The sequence below is a fragment of the Oryzias latipes genome, chromosome 24 (assembly GCF_002234675.1).
Source record: "Oryzias latipes chromosome 24, ASM223467v1".
Taxonomy (NCBI): Eukaryota; Metazoa; Chordata; class Actinopteri; order Beloniformes; family Adrianichthyidae; genus Oryzias; species Oryzias latipes.
In genome coordinates this window covers 21,925,926-21,946,646 of record NC_019882.2, presented here as the reverse complement: position 1 = coordinate 21,946,646, position 20,721 = coordinate 21,925,926, and the positions used below count along the sequence as shown (strand labels likewise).

At 45.1% G+C, this 20,721-nt stretch overlaps 2 protein-coding genes across 3 annotated transcripts in view; both read left to right on the top strand.

Annotated features, from left to right (window-relative positions):
- Positions 1 to 328: 328 nt before the first annotated feature.
- On the top strand, positions 329 to 8,538 carry vps18 (VPS18, CORVET/HOPS core subunit). The gene is made up of 9 exons (XM_004083924.4): positions 329 to 731; positions 805 to 946; positions 1,543 to 1,634; positions 2,156 to 2,406; positions 3,061 to 3,414; positions 3,494 to 4,756; positions 4,829 to 5,038; positions 7,614 to 7,850; positions 7,972 to 8,538. The coding sequence occupies exons 1-9, from the start codon at positions 629 to 631 to the stop codon at positions 8,266 to 8,268; spliced, it is 2,949 nt and encodes a 982-aa protein (XP_004083972.1). The 5' UTR covers positions 329 to 628; the 3' UTR covers positions 8,269 to 8,538.
- Positions 8,539 to 9,581: 1,043 nt separating this feature from the next.
- The window catches only part of ino80 (INO80 complex subunit), a 30,987-nt gene continuing 19,847 nt past the window's right edge, over positions 9,582 to 20,721 (top strand). The window contains exons 1-23 of one of the 2 annotated variants that reach the window (XM_023953068.1): positions 9,582 to 9,723; positions 12,820 to 12,881; positions 13,030 to 13,220; positions 13,414 to 13,562; positions 13,640 to 13,707; positions 13,783 to 13,929; positions 14,007 to 14,127; positions 15,440 to 15,645; positions 15,730 to 15,783; positions 15,864 to 16,067; positions 16,161 to 16,365; positions 16,440 to 16,507; positions 16,581 to 16,796; positions 17,076 to 17,156; positions 17,360 to 17,455; positions 17,568 to 17,627; positions 17,712 to 17,854; positions 18,203 to 18,287; positions 18,367 to 18,484; positions 18,552 to 18,637; positions 19,944 to 20,111; positions 20,270 to 20,403; positions 20,635 to 20,702. In XM_023953068.1, coding sequence (XP_023808836.1) covers positions 13,069 to 13,220; positions 13,414 to 13,562; positions 13,640 to 13,707; positions 13,783 to 13,929; positions 14,007 to 14,127; positions 15,440 to 15,645; positions 15,730 to 15,783; positions 15,864 to 16,067; positions 16,161 to 16,365; positions 16,440 to 16,507; positions 16,581 to 16,796; positions 17,076 to 17,156; positions 17,360 to 17,455; positions 17,568 to 17,627; positions 17,712 to 17,854; positions 18,203 to 18,287; positions 18,367 to 18,484; positions 18,552 to 18,637; positions 19,944 to 20,111; positions 20,270 to 20,403; positions 20,635 to 20,702 — 2,629 coding nt within the window. In that variant the 5' untranslated portion in view covers positions 9,582 to 9,723; positions 12,820 to 12,881; positions 13,030 to 13,068. The remainder of the gene's footprint in view (positions 9,724 to 12,819; positions 12,882 to 13,029; positions 13,221 to 13,413; positions 13,563 to 13,639; positions 13,708 to 13,782; positions 13,930 to 14,006; positions 14,128 to 15,439; positions 15,646 to 15,729; positions 15,784 to 15,863; positions 16,068 to 16,160; positions 16,366 to 16,439; positions 16,508 to 16,580; positions 16,797 to 17,075; positions 17,157 to 17,359; positions 17,456 to 17,567; positions 17,628 to 17,711; positions 17,855 to 18,202; positions 18,288 to 18,366; positions 18,485 to 18,551; positions 18,638 to 19,943; positions 20,112 to 20,269; positions 20,404 to 20,634; positions 20,703 to 20,721) is intronic. The other variant, XM_011492065.3, reaches the window with a different exon arrangement.

Below are 20,721 nucleotides of genomic sequence, written 5' to 3'. Positions count from 1 at the left end.
AATGTTTTAATTGCTTTTTTGTTCGTATTGGGGAAATGGAATGTAAGTAAATTTAATTCGTGCTGATAAATCAACACAATTCAACAGAATTGGGAGCTTTATTGCTAAATCTAGTTTGTGAATATAACAGTTAGTAAAATCAGGAGATTTATTAAATAAAATTAAGACAAAAGTTTATTATCATAAGTAATGAAACTAAATAAGATGTTTTTCCATGTTAAAGTAAAATATCGGATTTGTTAGTTTGTCACTATTTTTTTGTGACCTGTTTTGATTTTGCGCTGAGTCACGTCTCACAGACTGAAGTGCGCCCCCGTGCGCATGTTCAATACAGATCACGTGACTCCACGGTCACCTGACTCGAAGGCCCACCCAACGCCGCGGGGCTGCAGGCTAAGTTCGATGAGCTTTTAGCCGGAATGAGCTGAAACATCAACGTTTTGGATGAGAAACACGGCCGTTCACCGTATTCGTTATTGTTTCCGCGCACGTGGACGCAGGCACGCACGGCGTCCACGAGCCATTGAGCAGAGCAGGTGAACAGAGCTAGCTAGCTGGCTAGCTGCTGTGTGACTTCCTCCATCGGTCTGTTAGACTGAGTGGCTGAACAGAGCTTCATCCCACCGTCATGGCTTCCATCCTGGATGAGTACGAAGACTCTCAAAACGTCGTGCAGAGCTCGCAGCAACTCGGCCGCCTGCCGAACATCAACATCGGGATCACGCACTCAGGTCGGTTCCGGGGGTTCGGTTCAAGTTGTGTCGTAGAGATACTACGTTTTACTGATCCAACTTCGTGTTGAAGGCTTTGTGAATGCAAGACTCGAGGAGGAGAAGCCGATCTTCAACAAACAGAGGATCGACTTCACTCCCCCGGAGAAGATCAACCACCTGGCCGTGTGCAACAACCAACTGTGCATGAGTCTGGGGAAGGACACCCTGCTCAGGTAAACGGACAGCTGATGACCAGACTGTGAGGCTTTTCAAAATCCCAGTTCGATCTACCAGCTCTGAAGGCGTTTGGGGGTGACGTCATTCTGTGTTTGATTAAGGGGAGGGGCCTCTCAATCCAACAGTTGGAGGTGTACCCCAGGTAGTGCATAACATGGGTTTGTATGGAAACACGTGCTTGATCGTGAATTATATAACTTTACTTCTTCCCACTCCTTTCAAGCAATTATTACGTTCTATTGTCACGAGTGGGAACTGGATGTAGAAGGGTGAACATGTCCATTAATGGTTAGCAGGAATGTCAAGAAGAGAGGATCAATTTATGAATTCATTTCTTCAATGAATTGGATATATCTTTATTTGTTATTGTTTCTTTGTTTTTATTGCTGGGGGAGAGTTGTCTGGTTGGCATGTAGAGACTCATTAGAGCAGCAGAACAGTCGCTGGTAAATTTGTTTCAGAACGGATGGTACATTTCTGAATCCTAACTGGTTAACATGCAGGTTCTGTTTATTGGTATGTTTTTGAAATATGCTGTTGGTCATGATTCTAATTGAAGCTGGTGATGGAAATGTTTTCCTTCTCCATGTAGAATTGACTTGGCCAAACCAGACCAGCCTAACCAGACAGAATTGGGAAGGAAAGATGACAGCAGAGTGCACAGGTTGTTCTTGGATCCAACAGGTACAGCAGCCCTGAAAAGTCTGGGTTTTTACATCCTTTAAAACTATAAGTGCTGTAGGTAATATCTGAAATGTCATTTCTGCTCTATTCTTTCTATTTTGTTGGAGTTTCTACCATTACAGATTTGTTTTTGATAGAGCCACACGGTGGCGCACTGGTTAGTGGTCTTGCCTCACAGCAAGAAAGCCCAGGTTCAAGTCCTGGCTGCAGGACCTGAACCAATGAAAAACAAACCTGTGTGGAGTTTGCATGTACATGCGTGGGTTTTCTCCGGCATCCTCCCACCATCCAAAGGTTCATTGGTTACTCTAAATTGTCCCTGTGAATGTGGCCCTGGGACAGACTGGGGACCTGTCCAGGATGTCCCTAGCCTTCACCCACGAGTGGCCGGGATAGGCTCCATGAGATGATTGAATGAAAAAAAAAATAAAGAGCCACAAGCCCCAGACCACCAACACTTCCACATACTGGATCGGTGTAGTGGATGACACTCAAAACAACTTGTTGTGTTCTTTCTTGAGGCTCCCACCTGCTGATCAGTCTGAGCAACAGCGAGTGCCTGTACCTCAACAGAAACACCCAGAAGGTGCGCAGTCTGTCCCGCTGGAGGGGCCACCTCATTGAAAGCGTAGGCTGGAACAAACTGCTGGGCAACGACACCAGCACTGGACCCATTTTAGTGGGCACCAATCAAGGTGTCATCTTTGAGGGGGAGATTTCTGCGAACGAGGGCAGCCTGTTCAACACCAATCCTGATCAGTACTTTAGACAGGTAGGAAATGTGTTGTTCACTTCAGAGCAGTGTTTCCCTCAGTGTGACGTGTGACAAATGTCAGACGATGTTCCTTAAAGTCTCATTCCCAACTATATTTCCTCAATTCTACTTATGATGAGGCCGTTTTTGGCCAAAATCTGAAAACCCTTTGTCGTATTCGAGGACATAGTTGCTGCAGAGCAGCAGGAGTACATTAGACGTTTTCCCCTGAGTTGGCGTGGAAGTAAGCCTTCGCTGATTTCCCATCATCCCATTGTTTACACCCTCTCCCCTTAGCCTAGCTTACAGCCCCTTACAACCCCAACCTGACATTAGTGGAGCAGAGCGGGGAGCTTGTGGCCCTCCTAGAGTGTCTTTGACATAACAAATAATAGATTTTTACAACTGCATTTTTGTTTGTTCCTCAGTTACATTTGCATAAAGAAATACTCAGAAATGCAATTTTAATCTTAATTTTCTTCATATATGTTGTTAATCGTTAGAAAAATGCTACAAGAACACGATAAAACACAAGAACACTGTATTCATTGGGGTGGCTCTTTAAGGACCAGGACTGTGAAACGCTGCTTCAGAGTGAAATGCTCTGACCTGAGCAGACTGGTATTCCTCTCAAGGAACTCGCTAGTTACATGTTTATGTGATCTGATGTAGGTCCACGCACTGGAAGAAGACGGCAGACCTGTGCCGGTCTGCTGCTTGGAGATAGAACGAGGTCTAGAGAATAAGTACTTCATCATAGCCACCACACGCAAACGTCTGTTCCAGTTTGTGGGAAGGGTGGCAGAAGGTTCTGAGCAGCACGGCTTCAGCTCCATCTTCAGTCAGAACCAGGACTTGCTGCCCAGTTTTCAGGAGTTCCCTGCCAACATGGGATACAGTGAAATCACCTTCTACACCTCCAAGCTTCGGACCTCCCCCAAAGCATTTGCATGGATGATGGGGAATGGCGTTCTGTATGGTCAGCTGGATTATGTCAGACCAGATTCCCTTCTGAGTGATGTAAAGGTAAGTACCTCTTTGGGGGCATCCGTTTGGCTTTCTTCTTGTCCCTGCCTCTCAAACTGCCCCTGTGTTTCCTCTGAAGGTTTGGGAGTACACTCCAGATGTTGACCTGAGCCTAAACAAACCCATCTCCATCGTCCTGACACAATTCCATTTCCTGCTTCTTTTTTATGACCGGGTTAAGGCCATCTGCATTCTGAATGGACAGGTGGTGCATGAAGACGTGTTCCCAGATAAATTTGGCCCTCTCAAACGGATGATCAAAGACCCGGTAGGAGGACTGGTGTGGATCTACACCGAGCGGGCAGTTTTCCGCTATCACATCCAGCGGGAGGCCAGAGATGTCTGGCAAATGTACATGAACATGAACAAGTTTGACTTGGCCAAGGAGTACTGCCGCGACCGGCCTGAGTGTTTGGACATGGTGCTGGCCAAGGAGGCCGAGCACTGCTTCCAGAACAAGAGATACTTGGAGAGTGCCAAGTGCTATGCAATGACACAGAACTACTTTGAAGAGATAGCATTGAAATTCATCGAAGCCAAACAGGAGGAGGCCTTGAAGGAGTTCTTACTAAAGAAACTGAGCAGTTTAAAACTGAGTGAGAGGACACAGATCACTCTGCTAGTCACCTGGCTGGCAGAACTCTACCTGAACCGCCTCGGGCAGCTGGAGAGTGATGGCAATAGTGGTGTCTTCCAGGAAACCCGTGAAGAATTTCGCCAGTTTTTGAACAACTCCAAGCACAAGGAGACTCTGTTTAACAACCGCAGTACCATCTACGACCTGCTGGCCAGCCACGGCAACGTGGATGATATGGTTTACTTCTCGGTGGTCATGCAAGACTACGAGAGAGTGATATCGCACCACTGCCAGCATGACAACTACAGCGCTGCCCTGGACGTGCTCGCCAAGCACTGTGATGAAAAGCTGTTCTACAAGTTCTCCCCAGTCCTCATGCAGCACATTCCAAAGAAAGTGGTGAACGCGTGGATCCAGATGGGCAAGAAGCTGGACCCAAAGAAGCTCATCCCGGCGCTGATGAACTACAGCCAGATGGGCAGCACACAGCAGATCGGTGAAACCATCCGCTACATGGAGTTCTGCGTGTACGAGCTGAATGTGACGGAAGAGGCCATCCATAACTATCTACTCTCACTCTATGCAAAGTACAAGCCGGACTCTCTTCTGTGGTACCTGGAACAGGCAGGGACGCACACTTCAGAGATTCACTATGACCTGAAGTACGCCCTCCGCCTGTGTGCAGAGCACGGCTTCCACCGGGCCTGTGTGCTCATTTACAGGATCATGGAGCTGCACGAGGAAGCCGTGGATCTCGCTCTACAAGTACGAGTAATGCATCGTTTGTTCCACTCGAGTCCATGCAGCAGAAGTCTTAACAGATGTAGTTGTACGCAGGTGGATGTCGACTTGGCCAAATCGTGCGCTGACCTTCCTGAGGATGATGAGGAGATGAGGAAGAAGCTGTGGTTGAAGATAGCCCGGCATGTGGTGCAGGAGGAGAAGGATGTGAAGAAAGCCATGAACTGTCTCTCCAGCTGCAACTTGCTGAAGATTGAAGACATCCTGCCTTTCTTTCCAGACTTTGTCACTATCGACCACTTCAAGGTAGGAAACCTAACTCCGTTCAGGTTTGACTGAAATAGAAAACTAAAACATTTTACAGATGGGACAGAAAATCAGACACAGTATTTAATTTCAGGTAATTAAAAAGGTTCGAAGGCAACCACGGGACACTTTGCTGCTTTGTCAGCAAAATGCAGAGGTTTGGGTCAGGAAGAGCATCCAAATTCAATTCAAAAACATTCATCATTATCAGAAAATCCAGGCTGTGTTCATCAAAACAGGCTCAGGTTTCACACGGAGTCGTTAGTCAACAGCTTTGAGGAGTTCCTCAATAGAAACACACCGGATCTCTCAGCATCTTCAGTGTCTTTCATAGGGAGGAAGAGAAAAACCTGGCGGTAGCTCCGCCCACACGCTGTTTATTTCTCCTTCGCGGTTTGTGTTGAGAACAAAGGATTGAAAGTCAGAGATTCCAGTGTTTGGTCCAAATTATCTTTATAAAAAACAGTTGTTTTTTATAATAATGTCTGGATTAAAGGACAAATTCTATTTCAGACTTTATTCACTTTTAAAATACTTAAATTTAAGTTTAAATAAAATCAAAGAACCAGCATTGAGGTGAATTGTCCAACAGACACATTAAACTCAAATGAAAGTATTTAAACTTCCAAAAAGAATTTTTTTTTTTTTGTTAAAGTGACATTTTTGATTTAAACAAAAGAAAACAGTTGTAACTTCAAACTTTTTGTGCCTCAATTATTACAAAAATGCCGGTGAGATAGTGGAGGGACTGTAGATCAATACAGAATATAGAGTCTCTTTTATTCTTACATTTTTGGTTGCTGGTGTGCCGCTGGATTTCTGTCAAGGGAAAAGTGTACCTTGACTCCAAAAAGGTTGAAAAAACAAAGAGAGGCGCAAGTTCAGGCTTTGGAGAGTAGCCAAACAGCTTAAGGGGGCGGTGATGAGGATGACTGGTGGTTTGGAAGATGAAGAGCACAAGGACAGAGCAGAGGACAAAGTGGTGGAAGTTTTAAAATGGTTTTGAGAGAGGAGGTGAAACAGACTTTAGGAGATCAGGAGGTTCTTCCAGATGACTGGAGAACTACAGCTAAAGTGATCAGAGAGACTGGGAGGAAGGTTCTTGGTGTTTCCTCTGGAATCAAGAAAGAAAATGAGGAGACTTGGTGGTGGAATGAAGAAGTTCAGGAGTTTGGTAAGGAGAAAACGTTTGCTAAGAAGAAGTGGAACTCTGAAAGAAGGCAGGTGTACAGGGAGATGGTAAAGGTTAAATAAAGGTCGAATGAGGACTTGAACAGGGTGGACAGAAAGGAAGGAGAGGAGGATCTGTACAGGTGAGACAGAGAAACAGATGGAAGGATGTTCATCAAGTTAGGATGATCAAGGACAGAGATGGAAATGTGTTGACAGGTTCTACAAGTGTGATGGAAAGATGGAAGGAGAACTTTGAAGACCCAATGAATGAAGAACTTGTCAGAGAGCAAAGAGGAGAAGAAGAGCAGGAAATACCAAAGATCAGGAAGAATAAGAGGAGGAAGAGTAGAAAGACAGTTGGTCCTGAGAACATTCCTGTGGAGGTCTGGAAGAGTCTAGAAGATGTTTGTAAGTTTCTGACTGTTTAAGAAGATCTTGGAGAGGAACGGAGGAGAAACTCTCTGGTTCCATTTTCAAGCAGAATAAGAAGACGATCAGAGAAACTATAGAGGAATAACAGCTGATGAGTCACCAATAAGTCATTGGAAAGAGTAAAAGAAGCCAGACTGAAGCCAGAAGAGGACATTTGTAGACGGACTGACAGATGGGGTTAGACAGTAATCTGTGTAGATCACGATGTTTGCAGATGACATAGTGATCTGTGATGAGAGCAGGAAGCAGGTGGAGGATCGTCTGGAGATGTGGAGGTTTGCTATGGAAAGGGGAGGAATGAAGGTCAGCTGCAGCTAGACAGCATCTCTATGTGAATGATGAGAGGTGGAGAAGGTGGAGGACTTTAAGTTCTTAGGGTCAGCAGTTCAGAACAACAGAGTGTGTGGAAAGGGGTGAACGGATACGTGCCTGTGATGTTGCATTTGGCCGTCTTTGCGGCTGTTCACAGGGGGGGAGGTTCCAATTACGAGTGTTTCCCGCATCACGTTTTTGTGCTCAGCATATGTTTTACAGCCTATTTTTCAATGTCATTTCCCATCAATTACAGAGTGGGAAGTGTGAAAGGCGTGGGGGGCTAGGTACGGGGAGGGGGGCCCTATTATTTATTTATTAATGCTTGCTTGTTTTTATATTTTGTTGTATTAATGTAAAGCACTTTGTGTTATATTTTTATATGAAAAGTGCTTTATAAATAAAGTTTGATTTGATTTGATTTAACAGGTTGGAGCGGGTGGGGGAAGGTTTGAGGTGTGATAAAGAATGAAAGGAAATGTGTAGAAGTTTGCGGTGAGAGCAGCCATGTCTCTGATGCAGACAGGATTAAGAAAGAAGAACTATTCCGTTCACATGTCCCAGCTGCAGGCTCGGGCACTGCTTACCCATGGAGCCAAGATAGTAGCACAAACAGTTTAAAAGCGTACTCTCCAAGGTGTTTCTTGTGGTTTCTCAGGAGGCCATCTGCAGCTCCCTGGAGGAGTACAACCACCACATCGAAGAGCTGAAGCAGGAGATGGAGGAGGCCACGGAGAGCGCCAAACGAATCAGAGGAGATATTCAGGAAATGAGGAACAAATATGGAGTGGTGGATTCCCAGGAAAAGTGTGCTGCCTGTGACTTCCCGCTCCTCAACAGATCCTTCTACCTGTTCCTGTGTGGACACATGTTCCATTATGACTGCCTGTTGCAGGTAAAGGGGCCTTTTAAGGGTAAATACTGAAGGAAGAGGAATAGCCATATTTTTTTAAACTTCACTGTAAAAACAATTCAAACTAACTTCTGTCTACCAACATGTTTTGTCTGCTTTCTAGGAGGTGACGCCTCACCTGTCTGCATACAAACACAGCTGTCTGGAGGAGCTGCAGAAGAAGCTTTCTGCAACGACACTGTCCAGCAGATCTCGCCACCGAACCGCGCCCAAAGAGGAAGGAGACACCGTCAGCCTGGGGAAGGGCGGTGCGGCCACGACCCGCGAGCAAATCATTTCAGACATCGACGACATTGTTGCCTCTGAGTGTGCATACTGTGGAGAGCTGATGATCCGAACCATCGACAAGCCTTTCATTGATTCCCACAGATTTGAGGAGGAAAAGTCCAGCTGGCTCTGAATACTAACATTTCTGTCCAAAGACACTTTTATGAGAACCTTAAGTGACCCAAGAACTGAAATGCACTACGTGAAGAAGGATTAGATACAGGATTTGTAGAGCAGCCTGCATACATCTGTGTTTAGTCCCATTAGGTTGAAAATGAACGTGTTTGTAAATGAGACAAATATAATCATTGTTATTGTCTAAAACAGTGTGGTTGAAGTGTCTTTGAGTAAATGACATGCATCCTACACACTGGAAAAATACATTTCTATCTCAGAACTCTGACTTCTTCCACATTTGGAATGTTGCTGTTAGCTAGACGGTGCTTTTTAAAATAAATTGCGATAAGTTACTCTAAGGATTATAAACTGTACTGTGTGGATTCCTGTGAGTGAAGGATTCACTTTAACACAGAGTGAGAGAAAGGCACTGAGTTAGTTTGACTGTGCCCCCCCTAAAAATACAAGCAGCCATTAAAATCTAACAGTTATTACAGGATTGGTTGAGTATGACTTGAATAAATGGTTTAAATATTTTATCAGATTCAATTAAAGAGATTTTTGCATGGCTGAAAGTAGCTCTATACATAAATGGAAGTTATCTTTTTATCCAAAATGTTAGTTATTCACAGTTTTGTTTTTAAAAGTGAGATCAAACGATTACAAACAGTTCAAATGTAGAAACTATGAAGGGGTCTTATAGTTTTGATGAAGATGATCCTACATCCAGGTGGAAGAACCTCGGAGATGATGAGGACTTCTGGACTTTAGTGTTTCTTGACAGGCTGATGAAGCTCCAGTCCAGATACCATGACTCGACTTCAAGACGACCTCTGCCAATATCAATTTCTTAGTTGGTTATGATTTGAAAAGAAACTCAACGTGAGACTTTGCCAAAATAAATTAGGTGTAATAAACGAAAATATGTTCCAACTTCCCTTCATATGCATTTTTACTGACTTGAACAAAATTTAATGTTTTCTTTTGTTGTTTAAACATCAAATATATTTTTGAGCTTTGGCTACAACGCCCGACCATATTAGGAGTTCCGGTTTGCTGACGTACGACGTAAATCGACAATCTTCGAGGAGTGCAGACGCTACCAATCGAACGCTGAATTTGTTTTATTTAGTTTTGTTGCACATATTAATGCAGTTTAATTACTCACAATACTCATGTGCCATTGAAAAACATATGGTTGTATGGTGTCTCGATGCTAAAGTGCTTTTGGAGATCTCGACGAGTTGGTTTCCTGATCCTCAGGATTGATTAAGACGCCTGGTCGTTGCTGTAACTTCGCCATGGCGTCGTGTCTCCACTCTCTCCGTGACAGAAAGTGGCCGCCTCTTCGCCGCTGCTGCCGGCTCAAAGCTCACAGACTCACTCGGCGCCTCAAACCGCCATTTTGGAGTGAGAGAACCGAGAGTCGGCTGCAGCGACGACAGAGAGCCGAAGGAGTCACGGGGCCGAGGTGAGACCTTCGTTGTAGTTGTAATGGCGAAGGGGCGGCGGGAACATGGCCGAGAGGAGAAATAATTTAAAGACTGGAAGCATTGCGTTCACCAGGCATCCAGCCCAACCGCTGCTACTGCGCGGGGTACGGGAGGCCCGGGCTGTAGGCCCCGCTGCCGCGACCCCGCTGCAGAGCCGCTAATAAATAGTTGTTAAAGCGATGAAGGTTAAAAGATTGCATTTAGCGGGAGGTGGTGGCCTTAAAGAGACAGAGCCTATTTGAATCCTTACATTAAGCAGCGAAGTGAGGCGCCGATCAGTCAGCGACCCCGCTAGCATACATACAGTCACGAGGACAGCGCTCCTGAAAAGTGATCGACCTGCGGGTCGTTGTGACTCGCAGAGACTATAAAGGTTAACGGCAACACGACTGTGGTGTTTGGGGTGGTTACGGTGGAGCAGAGGCCGCGCTAGCTGTGAAAGAAGCTCCGTGACCCCGAATCGACACGGCTAACTGTTAGCCGTTAGCCAACACTGCTAGCTAGGAGGCTAATGAAGGCTAGCCCCCACCCCCCATGTTAACTACAAAATCTCTTATTAAATACACTCAATGTGTAGGAATGCAATATTCTGCTGTTAAAACATTAAAGTAACAAGCTCACCCATGCCACTGGTGTTTTTCCACCATGGGGTCACAAACATGTCATGTTTTGTCTCATGGATTCAAGCTTCACTCATGAAAAAAGTCCTGTGATTGGCAAAGTTTGGGTCACATTTTCAGAGTGTGGAGGGCTAACGCACACCAACAACACAACTGCCATCTGTAAATGTTTACACAGAAAAATGGTCTGACCCTGCGATAGACTAGTGACCTGTCTGTGCCTGACAGGACAGGACAGGCTCCAGCATCAGGGAGTCAGCAGGTTCAGACAGTGGGTGGATGGGTGGCATTTTTCTACACCCACCATCCCTGTTCAGGGTCACCCGGTTGCTGGAGCCTATCTGAGCTGCTAATGGGTGAAGGTGGGTTACAGCAGTGTTTTTCAACCTTTTTTTGAGCCACGGCATACTTTAACCTTGACAAAAATCCCGCGGCACACCAGCATCCCCATAAAAAAAAGGAGAAACTCGTAGTCTGTATTGATCTACAGCCCCTCCGCAAACTCACATGCATGTTTGTGATAAATTTAGCAGAAAAGGTTGGAAGTTTGTCTAAAAGATGTATTAAAAGTTACGATAGAAAATTAAAAAAACGTTGATGTGTGTTTGTTGTGGTTTCAAGACGTTTAACAAGGTCGACTCATTGTGCGCTGAGACGCTGTCACTTCAACCCAATGCATCATGGGAGATGTAGTGCGAATAGCCGCCGAACGCAGACAGACTCTTTTCTCTTAGCTTCATGGTTTTGTTCACTTGTTCCACGGTCTGACACCGGATTCTGTGGAAAGCTACACCGCTAAAGACGAGCTTTAGCTGGTATTTTTTTGGAACTGAGCGACTTTATGAGCAGAATCAGAACAAGGAAGTGAAGACTTTACCCACTTCTGATTGGTCAGAGTGATGACGTGTGATTAAGACTCCAAGAATGATTGGTGGAGACAGTAAAAGGGGCGGGCCTTTTCAGTGGCTTAGTTGTGGCTAAATCGCGGTACCGTCATTCTTAGCAAAATGTCTTTAATTTAATCAAATAAACACAAAGAAAAAAGTATTTTACGATCGTTCATATTCTTAACTACTCAGTGTTTTATCAGGGCCTTTTTGGATGAACACAGAGCTGATATCCTGGAGATGCTAAATGTTTTTAGATCAGTTATGAGGGCAGTTTCCCACGGCACACCTGACCATCTCCGTGCCGCGGCACACTGGTTGAAAAACACTGGGTTACAGTTCTCCAGTCTGTCTCAGTAACAAATGTACTGCCTCCCTGCTTTGAGATTTTCTTCAGAACTTTTTGATTTGATTTGAAATGGTTTACTTCAAGCAATCAAATAAAAAGAATGCACAAGACAATACAATCATCAGTTATACATTCATTCATTGATGAATCAAACTTAGGATAATTAAACATAAAATTAAAAATTACTAGAAAGGGAGTGGAAGGAAGCGAACTTAAATAATCCCACCCCTGTTCTACCGTAAACATTTTATTACACGATTTATCATTATCCAGTTCATAACTTTTTTCAGGCAGAATTAAGAATCATTAGGTATCAATAAAGCACATGACAAATATGAATTACTTAAATTATTATGTAAAAAAATAACTTTTAGAAATCAACATAGCAGATTATATTCATTGGAAAAACCATGACTGATTAAAAATAACACAATATCAGAAAAAATAGACAACACTGTTTGAAAACTCTTCATAGCATATATTGATCACGTAGCTTGAATGTCATCAAGTATTTTTTTAAGGTCATCATAGTCGCCTGTAGCTTGGTTTTTCTTCGGGGCCATGGTCAGCTCTCTGTTTTCAGAGAAAATCGACTTTTAAGTCACTTGAAGATCGTTGTGAGGGCTGCAGAGAGTTATAACAGTTCCGTGTTATAACCCGGAACCGGAGTCTAATAAAAATAGAAAAAAACCAGACCAGGTTGTGTCATTTGTTATTGGAACTGTCAAGACATGAAGATCCTTTAAAGTGCTGCAGAAAGACACGGAGACGGTAAAGAAAATGTTTCAACAGCAGCTTAATGCCAGAATCAGTTACCTGCTGTCCATTTTTACAGCCTAAGTCATTGAGGATATGTGTAAAAAATGTCTATTTAACCCTAAAAATGTATGTAAAAGACAATACTTTGACATTAAAGGGTAAAATTAGCTTTAAATTCTGAAGCCTCAAATTCTCTGTGGAGAAGATGAGTGTCAAGAAATACAAATATTTCATTTCTTTGTTTTGCATTTGTTTGGTAATAATAAATAATTGCTTTTTGTTATTGTTTAGTGTACAAATAAAAAAAAAAAGTACGATGTATTTCGAACAGAGTGTGTGTTTAATAGTACGTCAGAATTTCACTAACATTCTGAGGAAATAAATCAAAATATTCCTTCAAGTGTTTGTATTTTAGTATTTGAACTTTATCTTGAGGTGGCCTAATGTGCTCCATTGTAGGCTCTTTCCCATCGGGCCAGTCCGTAACCGTGGAAACAGCCATGCCATCTGGTATTGACCAGGTGAGTAATCTAGCATGAAAACACGATCAGTGCTGCTAAAGGAAGGGGGTTCTGGGGGGGTTTGGTACCAGGACACAGATCCAGATTCAGAAACTTCATCCTTGGAATGAGTGCCATGGTTGCTCATCCAGCTCCGTCTCTTCCTCAGTGACCTTTCCTGCCTTTCGGGTGGAGGAGGTGGTGCTGCATGGCTTCCAGGCAGGGCAGCCAGCTGGATGCAGCAGCATCAGCAGCCTCTGGTCTGGCCAAACCTCTTTACCTGCAGCGCTTAGAGAGATCCCTGAAGTTGGATAGTTTTCTGAATCAAACCTCTGCTATCTTCAAGACAGACATCACCAGGTACAGAAGAGCTGAAGGTGGAGAGATGTATACATTCTTCTATAAGAATTCCTCCTCCTTGTTTGGATTGCAAACCAGTGAAATGTTTTATCGACTAATTTAGAAACTGTTCACATATTAGCGGGTTGTTTATTAGTACAGGAAGGCTCTTCACAGTCCTTCATTCTTCCAGCTCATTCTTGTGTTGTTTCAGTGATGAGAGTGATGACAGTGACGGGGGGCTGGGGACAGCGATGCCCCCCGATTCCACGTTTCAGTGTGCAGTGGTGTCGGGCAAGAGCGAGGCGTGTGAGGACAGACAGACGGACTGTAAGCTCCTCAATGGAGTACTGCCAGGTAAAGGTGATGCTCCCCCATCCCACTGCCGCTTGACTGGAGCCTGCTCCCTTCAGCATCATCTGACCTTCTTTATTCAACAGGCCAAAGGGCAGAAAGGACAAACCTTTACAACTTTTCCAAAATGAAGAAGAACAGGAAATGGCTGAAGGTACTCTCAGCGTTTTGAACCCTGAACAGAGAAACGGCCGCTCCCTCCTGTAACCACGGTGTCCTTGTGCTGCAGAGCATCCTGCTGACGGACGACACCACAGACTCGGACACAGACTCCGACGATGCCGGGTTCATCCTGTCCCGGGAGGAGCTGCACGACATGCTGAGGCTGCACCGGTTCATGAGGCAGCATCAGAGCAAGTTCTACTCTGAGCGAGAGGTACGAGCACCCCCCTGCCCCCCGTACATGCCCGTGATGATGTCATGTGCTTATGGGTCCGTTATCTCCCCCTGCAGCTTTACCAGTATCAGTACTACAGCACAGGGCTGCTGGCCACCCACGACCCTTTCTATGAACAGCAGCGTCTCCCTGTGGGCCCAAAGAAAAAGAAAATCAAAGATGAGAAGAAATTTAAGGGTAAGAAGCTAAAATCACCTCAACATGTTGGAATCATATTTTAATATCAATCCAACTTCATTCATAAACACTTAAGAGTCACAGAAGCTGGTTATTGGTGAATCAGTCAAACTAAAATCAACTATTGGATGAAGAGAATTTATAAGAGCAATAAAATAATCATAGAGTAAAATCTGTTGAACAGACAGCATAAAATGACTGTTAAAAGACGATGTTATCATAAAGTATAAAGTGATTGAGAAACCTGGACGGTTCACAGCACTTGGTAGGAAGAAAAGACTTCCAATTCAGACAGAGAAAAGACAGATTGTCCCAAAGCTGTGGAGTTGGCAAACCTCCGAGTTGATCTGTGTTCCTGGTCCAGATGTAGGAGTGCTGACGCTCAGATGGGTGAGCAAATCTTAAAGGGCAAACAGAGCAACAGCCCCAACACAGAGGAAATGTCCCTGTACGTCCTTCAAAGACTGCAGTGCCGTTCTACACCTCTGATAGAAGCCTTCATTGGTGAGGTCACCAGTGGGGATCTGAAGGAGGATGTGGAGCGTGCAGCAGGACGCTATTGACTAGATTCATTCTAAACAGACTGACCTGAGAGTTTAGTGAATCTATCATGCTGCTAAAAATCAAGCCCCTAACTATGTACAAACTACTTCAAATCAAAGCAGCTGCCCCCCCCATGGTTGTCATAAAGACAAAAGAAAACCGAACTAGAGACCAAAACGGTTTTCACATCAGAATAAATGAATGAATTTCTGTTTCTGCAACAAGTAGAAGTACAACACTTTTTTTAGATGTGGAGAGAAAGGCAAATATATAAGAAGAACAGAAGGGGGAAAATAAAGTGGTTTTACAGTTTTACAGTTCGCTGATGCGTCTAAAGCTAGGCAGAAGAGACATTAGAAGATGTGCCCCGTCTTCTAAAGCAGTTTCCAAATAATAGACTTTAAAAACGGTCGGGTCTGTTTTTGATGGACCGTTCATAAGGAAGAACGGCTGAGCTCAGGCTGCTCTAATCCTCCACATCCACCTGCCGCCTCAGATCCTGGTCCTTCATCCTCCTCATGGAAGTCGTTTTCAACAGAAACCTGTTGACAGAAGACGTCTGTTGGACAGCAGCCTGTGTTGCCTTCTTTCTTGTTTCTTTTTCTTTTGTTTGACAAATGTATTCCTAAATTGGTTTCATCTTCCTTATACAGTTTCCTTGGGTGCTTTGTTCAAATGTATAAACCTAATAATTATTACCTGTAAGAACAGGTAACAGGTTTTTTTAGAGAAGTTTCCTCAAGGTTTTTCTAATCTTTGCTTTTTTCAGCTAAACTAAAAAAAATGAAGAAAAAGAAGAAACGCGGAGAAGGAGAATTCTTGGATGAGGACAGTCCTTTCATCAATAAAATCTTTGCCAAGTTTTCCCATGATGCTCCGCTGCCCACGGTGAAGAAAAAGCATCTCACTACGGAACAGCTGAATGCACGACGACGCAAGCTGTGGCTCACTGTGGCGAAAAAGGAAATCCCCAAGGTTGGCCAAACGCTTTTCTGTCTTGACATTGGTGGTTTGAGTTGAGCTTTGTGCAGAGGATTCATTCTTTCTTGGTTCTTCAAGTCTGTCAAGCAGAAGACTTCCGCTAAGAACCTGGTTTTGACCAATGCCAAGAAGGTGAGAGGAGTTCCTGTGCATGTAGAAGACCGTTTCAGAGCTCTGTGCCATGAGTGGAGCTCTGGTTTTGTCTCTTTCAGCTGGCGCACCAGTGCATGCGAGAGGTCCGGCGTGCCGCCATTCAGGCTCAGAAGAACTGCAAGGAGACACTTCCACGAGCTCGACGCCTCACCAAGGAAATGATGCTGTACTGGAAGAAGTACGACAAAGTGGAGAAAGAGCACCGCAAAAGGGCGGAAAAGGAAGCTCTGGAACAACGTAAACTTGATGAAGAGATGAGAGAGGTGTGTGATGAAGATGCCATCGTATGCAGATGATGTTGTCATGAAGAATCTGACCTCCAGTCCTCTTCGTGGTTCTCTCTTCGTCTCTCACAGGCCAAGCGTCAGCAGCGTAAGCTGAATTTCCTCATCACTCAGACCGAGCTCTACGCTCACTTCATGAGCGGCAAAGCCAGCATGGGGGGGGCAGGGGGTGACACGGCGCAGGAGGAAATCCTGCGGAAGCTGGAAGAAAATGCAGCTCAGAGACAGATAGAGATTGGTGGAGGGGTGATGGTCAACGTGGTGCGGGAGGACTATGGTATGCAAGTCTGTTGGGACTAGAGGACTTGATCTACATGGTTCCAGGCACTGACTGTCTGTGTGTGGTTACAGATAGTGAATACTATAAATCCCAGGCCTTGAGGAATGCCAAAGAGGCCTTCCAGATTCATCAAGATAGAGTAAGCCGTTGCACCCAAACCAGTCGTCTTTCTGTGTGTGCGCTTCATCTAACGCCCCCGTTTTCATCTTCAGACACGAATGTTTGACGAAGAGGCTAAAGACAGCCGCAGCGCCTCCATTCATGCAGCGGGGGGCCTCTCTTTGGGCTCTGGGTTTGGGGAAAGCTACAGCCTTTCAAACCCATCCATCCAAGCCGGAGAGGACATCCCTCAACCCACCATCTTCAATGGAAAGCTCAAAGGTTATCAACTCAAGGGCATGAACTGGCTGGCCAACCTCTATGAGCAGGTACTGTCTGAAGGCTGAAAGTTTGCATGTTCACCTGAAAACACGAAGGTACATTTGTTCTGGAGAATCCGACACACATGAAGGAAAGTTGTTTTTGAACTAAGAGACTAAGTTAACCAACAAAATAATCTGGATCAAAGCCATGTGTCTCCAACAAACTATGATTCATGTCCACTTGGACAGTTGAAAAATCTTCCCAAGACTCCAAGCAACTGAGTTGTTTGAAGTGCATATGGAATCATTGCTTTATATTTTCTTCTTTTGTTTGCTTTTCTGCAGGGAATCAATGGGATCTTGGCTGATGAAATGGGCCTGGGAAAGACGGTCCAGAGCATCGCCCTGTTGGCCCACCTTGCAGAGGTGAGAATGAGGACTGGATCAGAACCACTCACACAAGCGTCCTGTGCTGAGGCCACAGCCCTTGCAGCAGCTGGCATTGCATGCGACAAATGTTTGACAAAAACAGCTGGTTTCAAACATTGTGGCAGAGCTGTGGTTGGCTGAAGGACGTCTTCCTCACACTGTGATTGCTTTCTGTCTTCTTTTTATGCTGCTCTGCACAGAGAGACAACATCTGGGGTCCATTCCTGATCATCTCTCCAGCATCCACACTCAACAACTGGCATCAGGAGTTCACCCGCTTTGTGCCCAAGTTCAAGGTGAGGATGTGTGATGGATGGGATTCATTCTGAGCTTATGGGAAATCTAACCCGCTCCTCCGTTTGAGGGTTCTGTTGGTCCAACACTTTTGATTTCTGAAATGTCCTTCAGGTCTTGCCGTACTGGGGGAATCCACATGATCGCAAAGTGATTCGAAAGTTTTGGAGTCAGGTGAATGAACAGGTTTTTTTAAAAAACAATACAGGAAGACTGTGTGGATCTTATAACTAATCTGATGGCACTTTCTCTGAGCAGAAAACCCTGTATACCCAGAATGCACCTTTCCATGTCGTCATCACAAGCTACCAGCTGGTGGTCCAAGATGTCAAGTACTTCCAGCGGGTCAAGTGGCAGTACATGGTGCTGGACGAGGCCCAGGCACTGAAGAGCAGCAGCAGGTAATGCAGTTTTAGACGGAGCCTCCTCTTCATCTGCAGCCCTGCACTGCCAGAAAGCCCTGAAAGCCGAGTGTTGCATTCATGCAAGTGGGGCAATTCAAACGGCTTTTCTGGACCTCTGAGGTAAAAACGACTTCTGACCGTGGACTGGTGTCCACAGACACACCAACGTAGAAATGATGATAGAAAATATGAAAGAAAGAGATCTGGAAGGCTCTGAGTCAGCGTGGAAATGGACTTTGAGGGTTTAAGAAAGCGTTTGCACAACAGACACTCCTGTGAAAACCTTTTTGCATTCCTCATATACGTTTGGATCTCACATCCGTGTCTGTTTCTGGCTTTTTGAAGCGTTCGCTGGAAAATCCTGCTGCAGTTTCAGTGTCGGAACCGGCTGCTGCTGACCGGAACGCCCATTCAGAACACCATGGCAGAGGTTAGCTGTGTGTGCGCACGCCGGCCTTCCTCGCTCTGTCGGTCAGAAATGTCAACAACTGTGTCTTATTGTCTCCCAGCTGTGGGCTCTGCTACACTTCATCATGCCCACGCTGTTCGACTCCCACGAGGAGTTTAGCGAGTGGTTCTCCAAGGACATCGAGAGCCACGCGGAAAACAAGTCTGCCATTGACGAGAGTGAGTGCAGCGGTTGACTTCAGGGGTCTCCGCGTTTGCTGGTGTAACATTGTTGATCTCTTCTCAGACCAGCTCTCCAGACTGCACATGATCCTGAAGCCCTTCATGCTGCGCAGAATCAAGAAGGACGTTGAAAACGAGCTTTCAGATAAGGTAGAACTCAGAGTTCCTGAAAGTCTCTGGACGTTGTTCAGCAGGACGGCATTGATTTCCCCTTTCAAACTCTGTTGTCGACATTCAACATGTCGTTCGTCATAAGTCTTCCTGTGTACCCACACTCATTGATGCACAAACAACACACATCTACACAACTCAACGTCATAGAACTCACACGGCTACATGACGCACGTTTACAAATCCACACACACTTGCACAACCACATTCAACTGCACAATCACGCACTTTCAAGCAACCATTCATGTTTGCACAGCAACACAGGTCTACACAACAGTCATCCCTACTCAACAATCACCCACATTTATGCAACTAGACACTTCTACACAAAGCACAAGTTCATGGAAACACATGTCTACACAACGTCCTGTGCATATATAATTACTCACATCTACACACAGTCACATGTACCAAACCACGTGTGCACAAGCACATACCTACATCTTTACAACTATTAATGTCTACACAACTCACAGGTCTACACAACTGCTTGCATTTTTACTGCACAAACCACATGTCAACAAGGAAAGCAAACACATCCAAACAGCACACACACATCATCTATGGGAACACGAACCTGCAAACACACACTTTTTTACAGATGTATGCATATAACTGCAGACATAACACAATCCCGCCAACTGACAAGTACACATGCAGTGGGGCAAGAAGTATTCAGTCAGCCTCCCACTAAAACAACGAGAAAGGCCTGTAGATTTCATCCACTTCAACTAGAAGAGACAGAACGGGACAAAGAATCCAAGAAATGACATTGTAGGATTTTTATGAAGTAATTGGTCAATTCCTCGGCTTGGATATAATGGAGATGGACATGGACAGGGGGCCACGAACCCTTCGAGTCAAATAACCAATGACAGTAATATCTCCTCTGCTAGCCGCTGGTTCCTCCCAGAAAGGACACGAGATCAGTCAGGACCATGCTCCTAATGTTGTGTGTGTTTTGTATGCGTGTACAGACCATGTCTGTACAACCCAGCAGACGGTTACGCCAATCGTCCTCCGTCCAAAGGCCCGGCATGACTCGTGATAGATCCATGCTGGTTGTAGACCACGCTGCTGGACCCTGGAAGGGTTCAAAGCTTTTGTCCAAAACATCTCTTTAGGAAGCTTCCTGATCCTTTGTCTCCCCATGACCCAGCGTACCCAGCGAGTGGTAGCATGGCAAAAGTGACATGTGGGGCGACTCTTGCTCCCAGTTGCTTTGGTTTTGTCGGTGGGTGTGACGTGGCTGAGAAAGAAGCTAGCCTCCTCTTCCTCTGTGCAGATTGAGATCCTGACTTACTGCCAGCTGACGTCCCGACAGAGGCTGCTCTACCAGGCGCTGAGGAACAAGATCTCCATTGAGGACCTGCTGCAGTCCTCCATGGGCACGGCCCAGCAGGCCCACAGCACCACCTCCTCCCTCATGAACCTCGTCATGCAGTTCAGGAAGGTAGGAGCTCATCAAGAAGCTACATCCATGTGGGATTGAAGCATCTGGACCTATTTGTTTCTGTTCCTTCTTTATCTTGATATACATTATTAGTTGTAGTTTTTTTTCTCCAATTTAAACTTTGTCATGTGTTATTGAAAATGAATGTTATTTTGCAGGTGTGCAACCACCCCGACTTGTTTGAGCGCCAGGAGACGCGCTCTCCTTTCCACATGTCCATGAGGCCCTTCGTCTTACCCAAGTTCCTGTATCGTCACGGCCTCCTGCAGTCTCAGAACCGGGCCAGGAACAAGTATGTTCTCCCACAAGCCCATGAAGTCCAGCTGCGTTCAGAGCAGGCTTACTTACGTTGTTGTTTTTAGTCACCAGTAAAGGTTGGACCCTATGGACCATGCGTGTTTTAGGGCTCAAAAAAGGCTGTAAACCTTCATCATTGGGCTCTAGTGGATTGAAATGGGATTAAATAATCAGGCCACGTCTATGTTGTTACTTTTGAAGTATAATCTGGCCGTTCTCTCCTCAGATTACTGCAGGTACTGCTGTCTCCTTTCTCTCCAAACCATATCCAGCAGTCTCTGTTTCACAGGACAGGTGAGCGTTTCTGACCCTC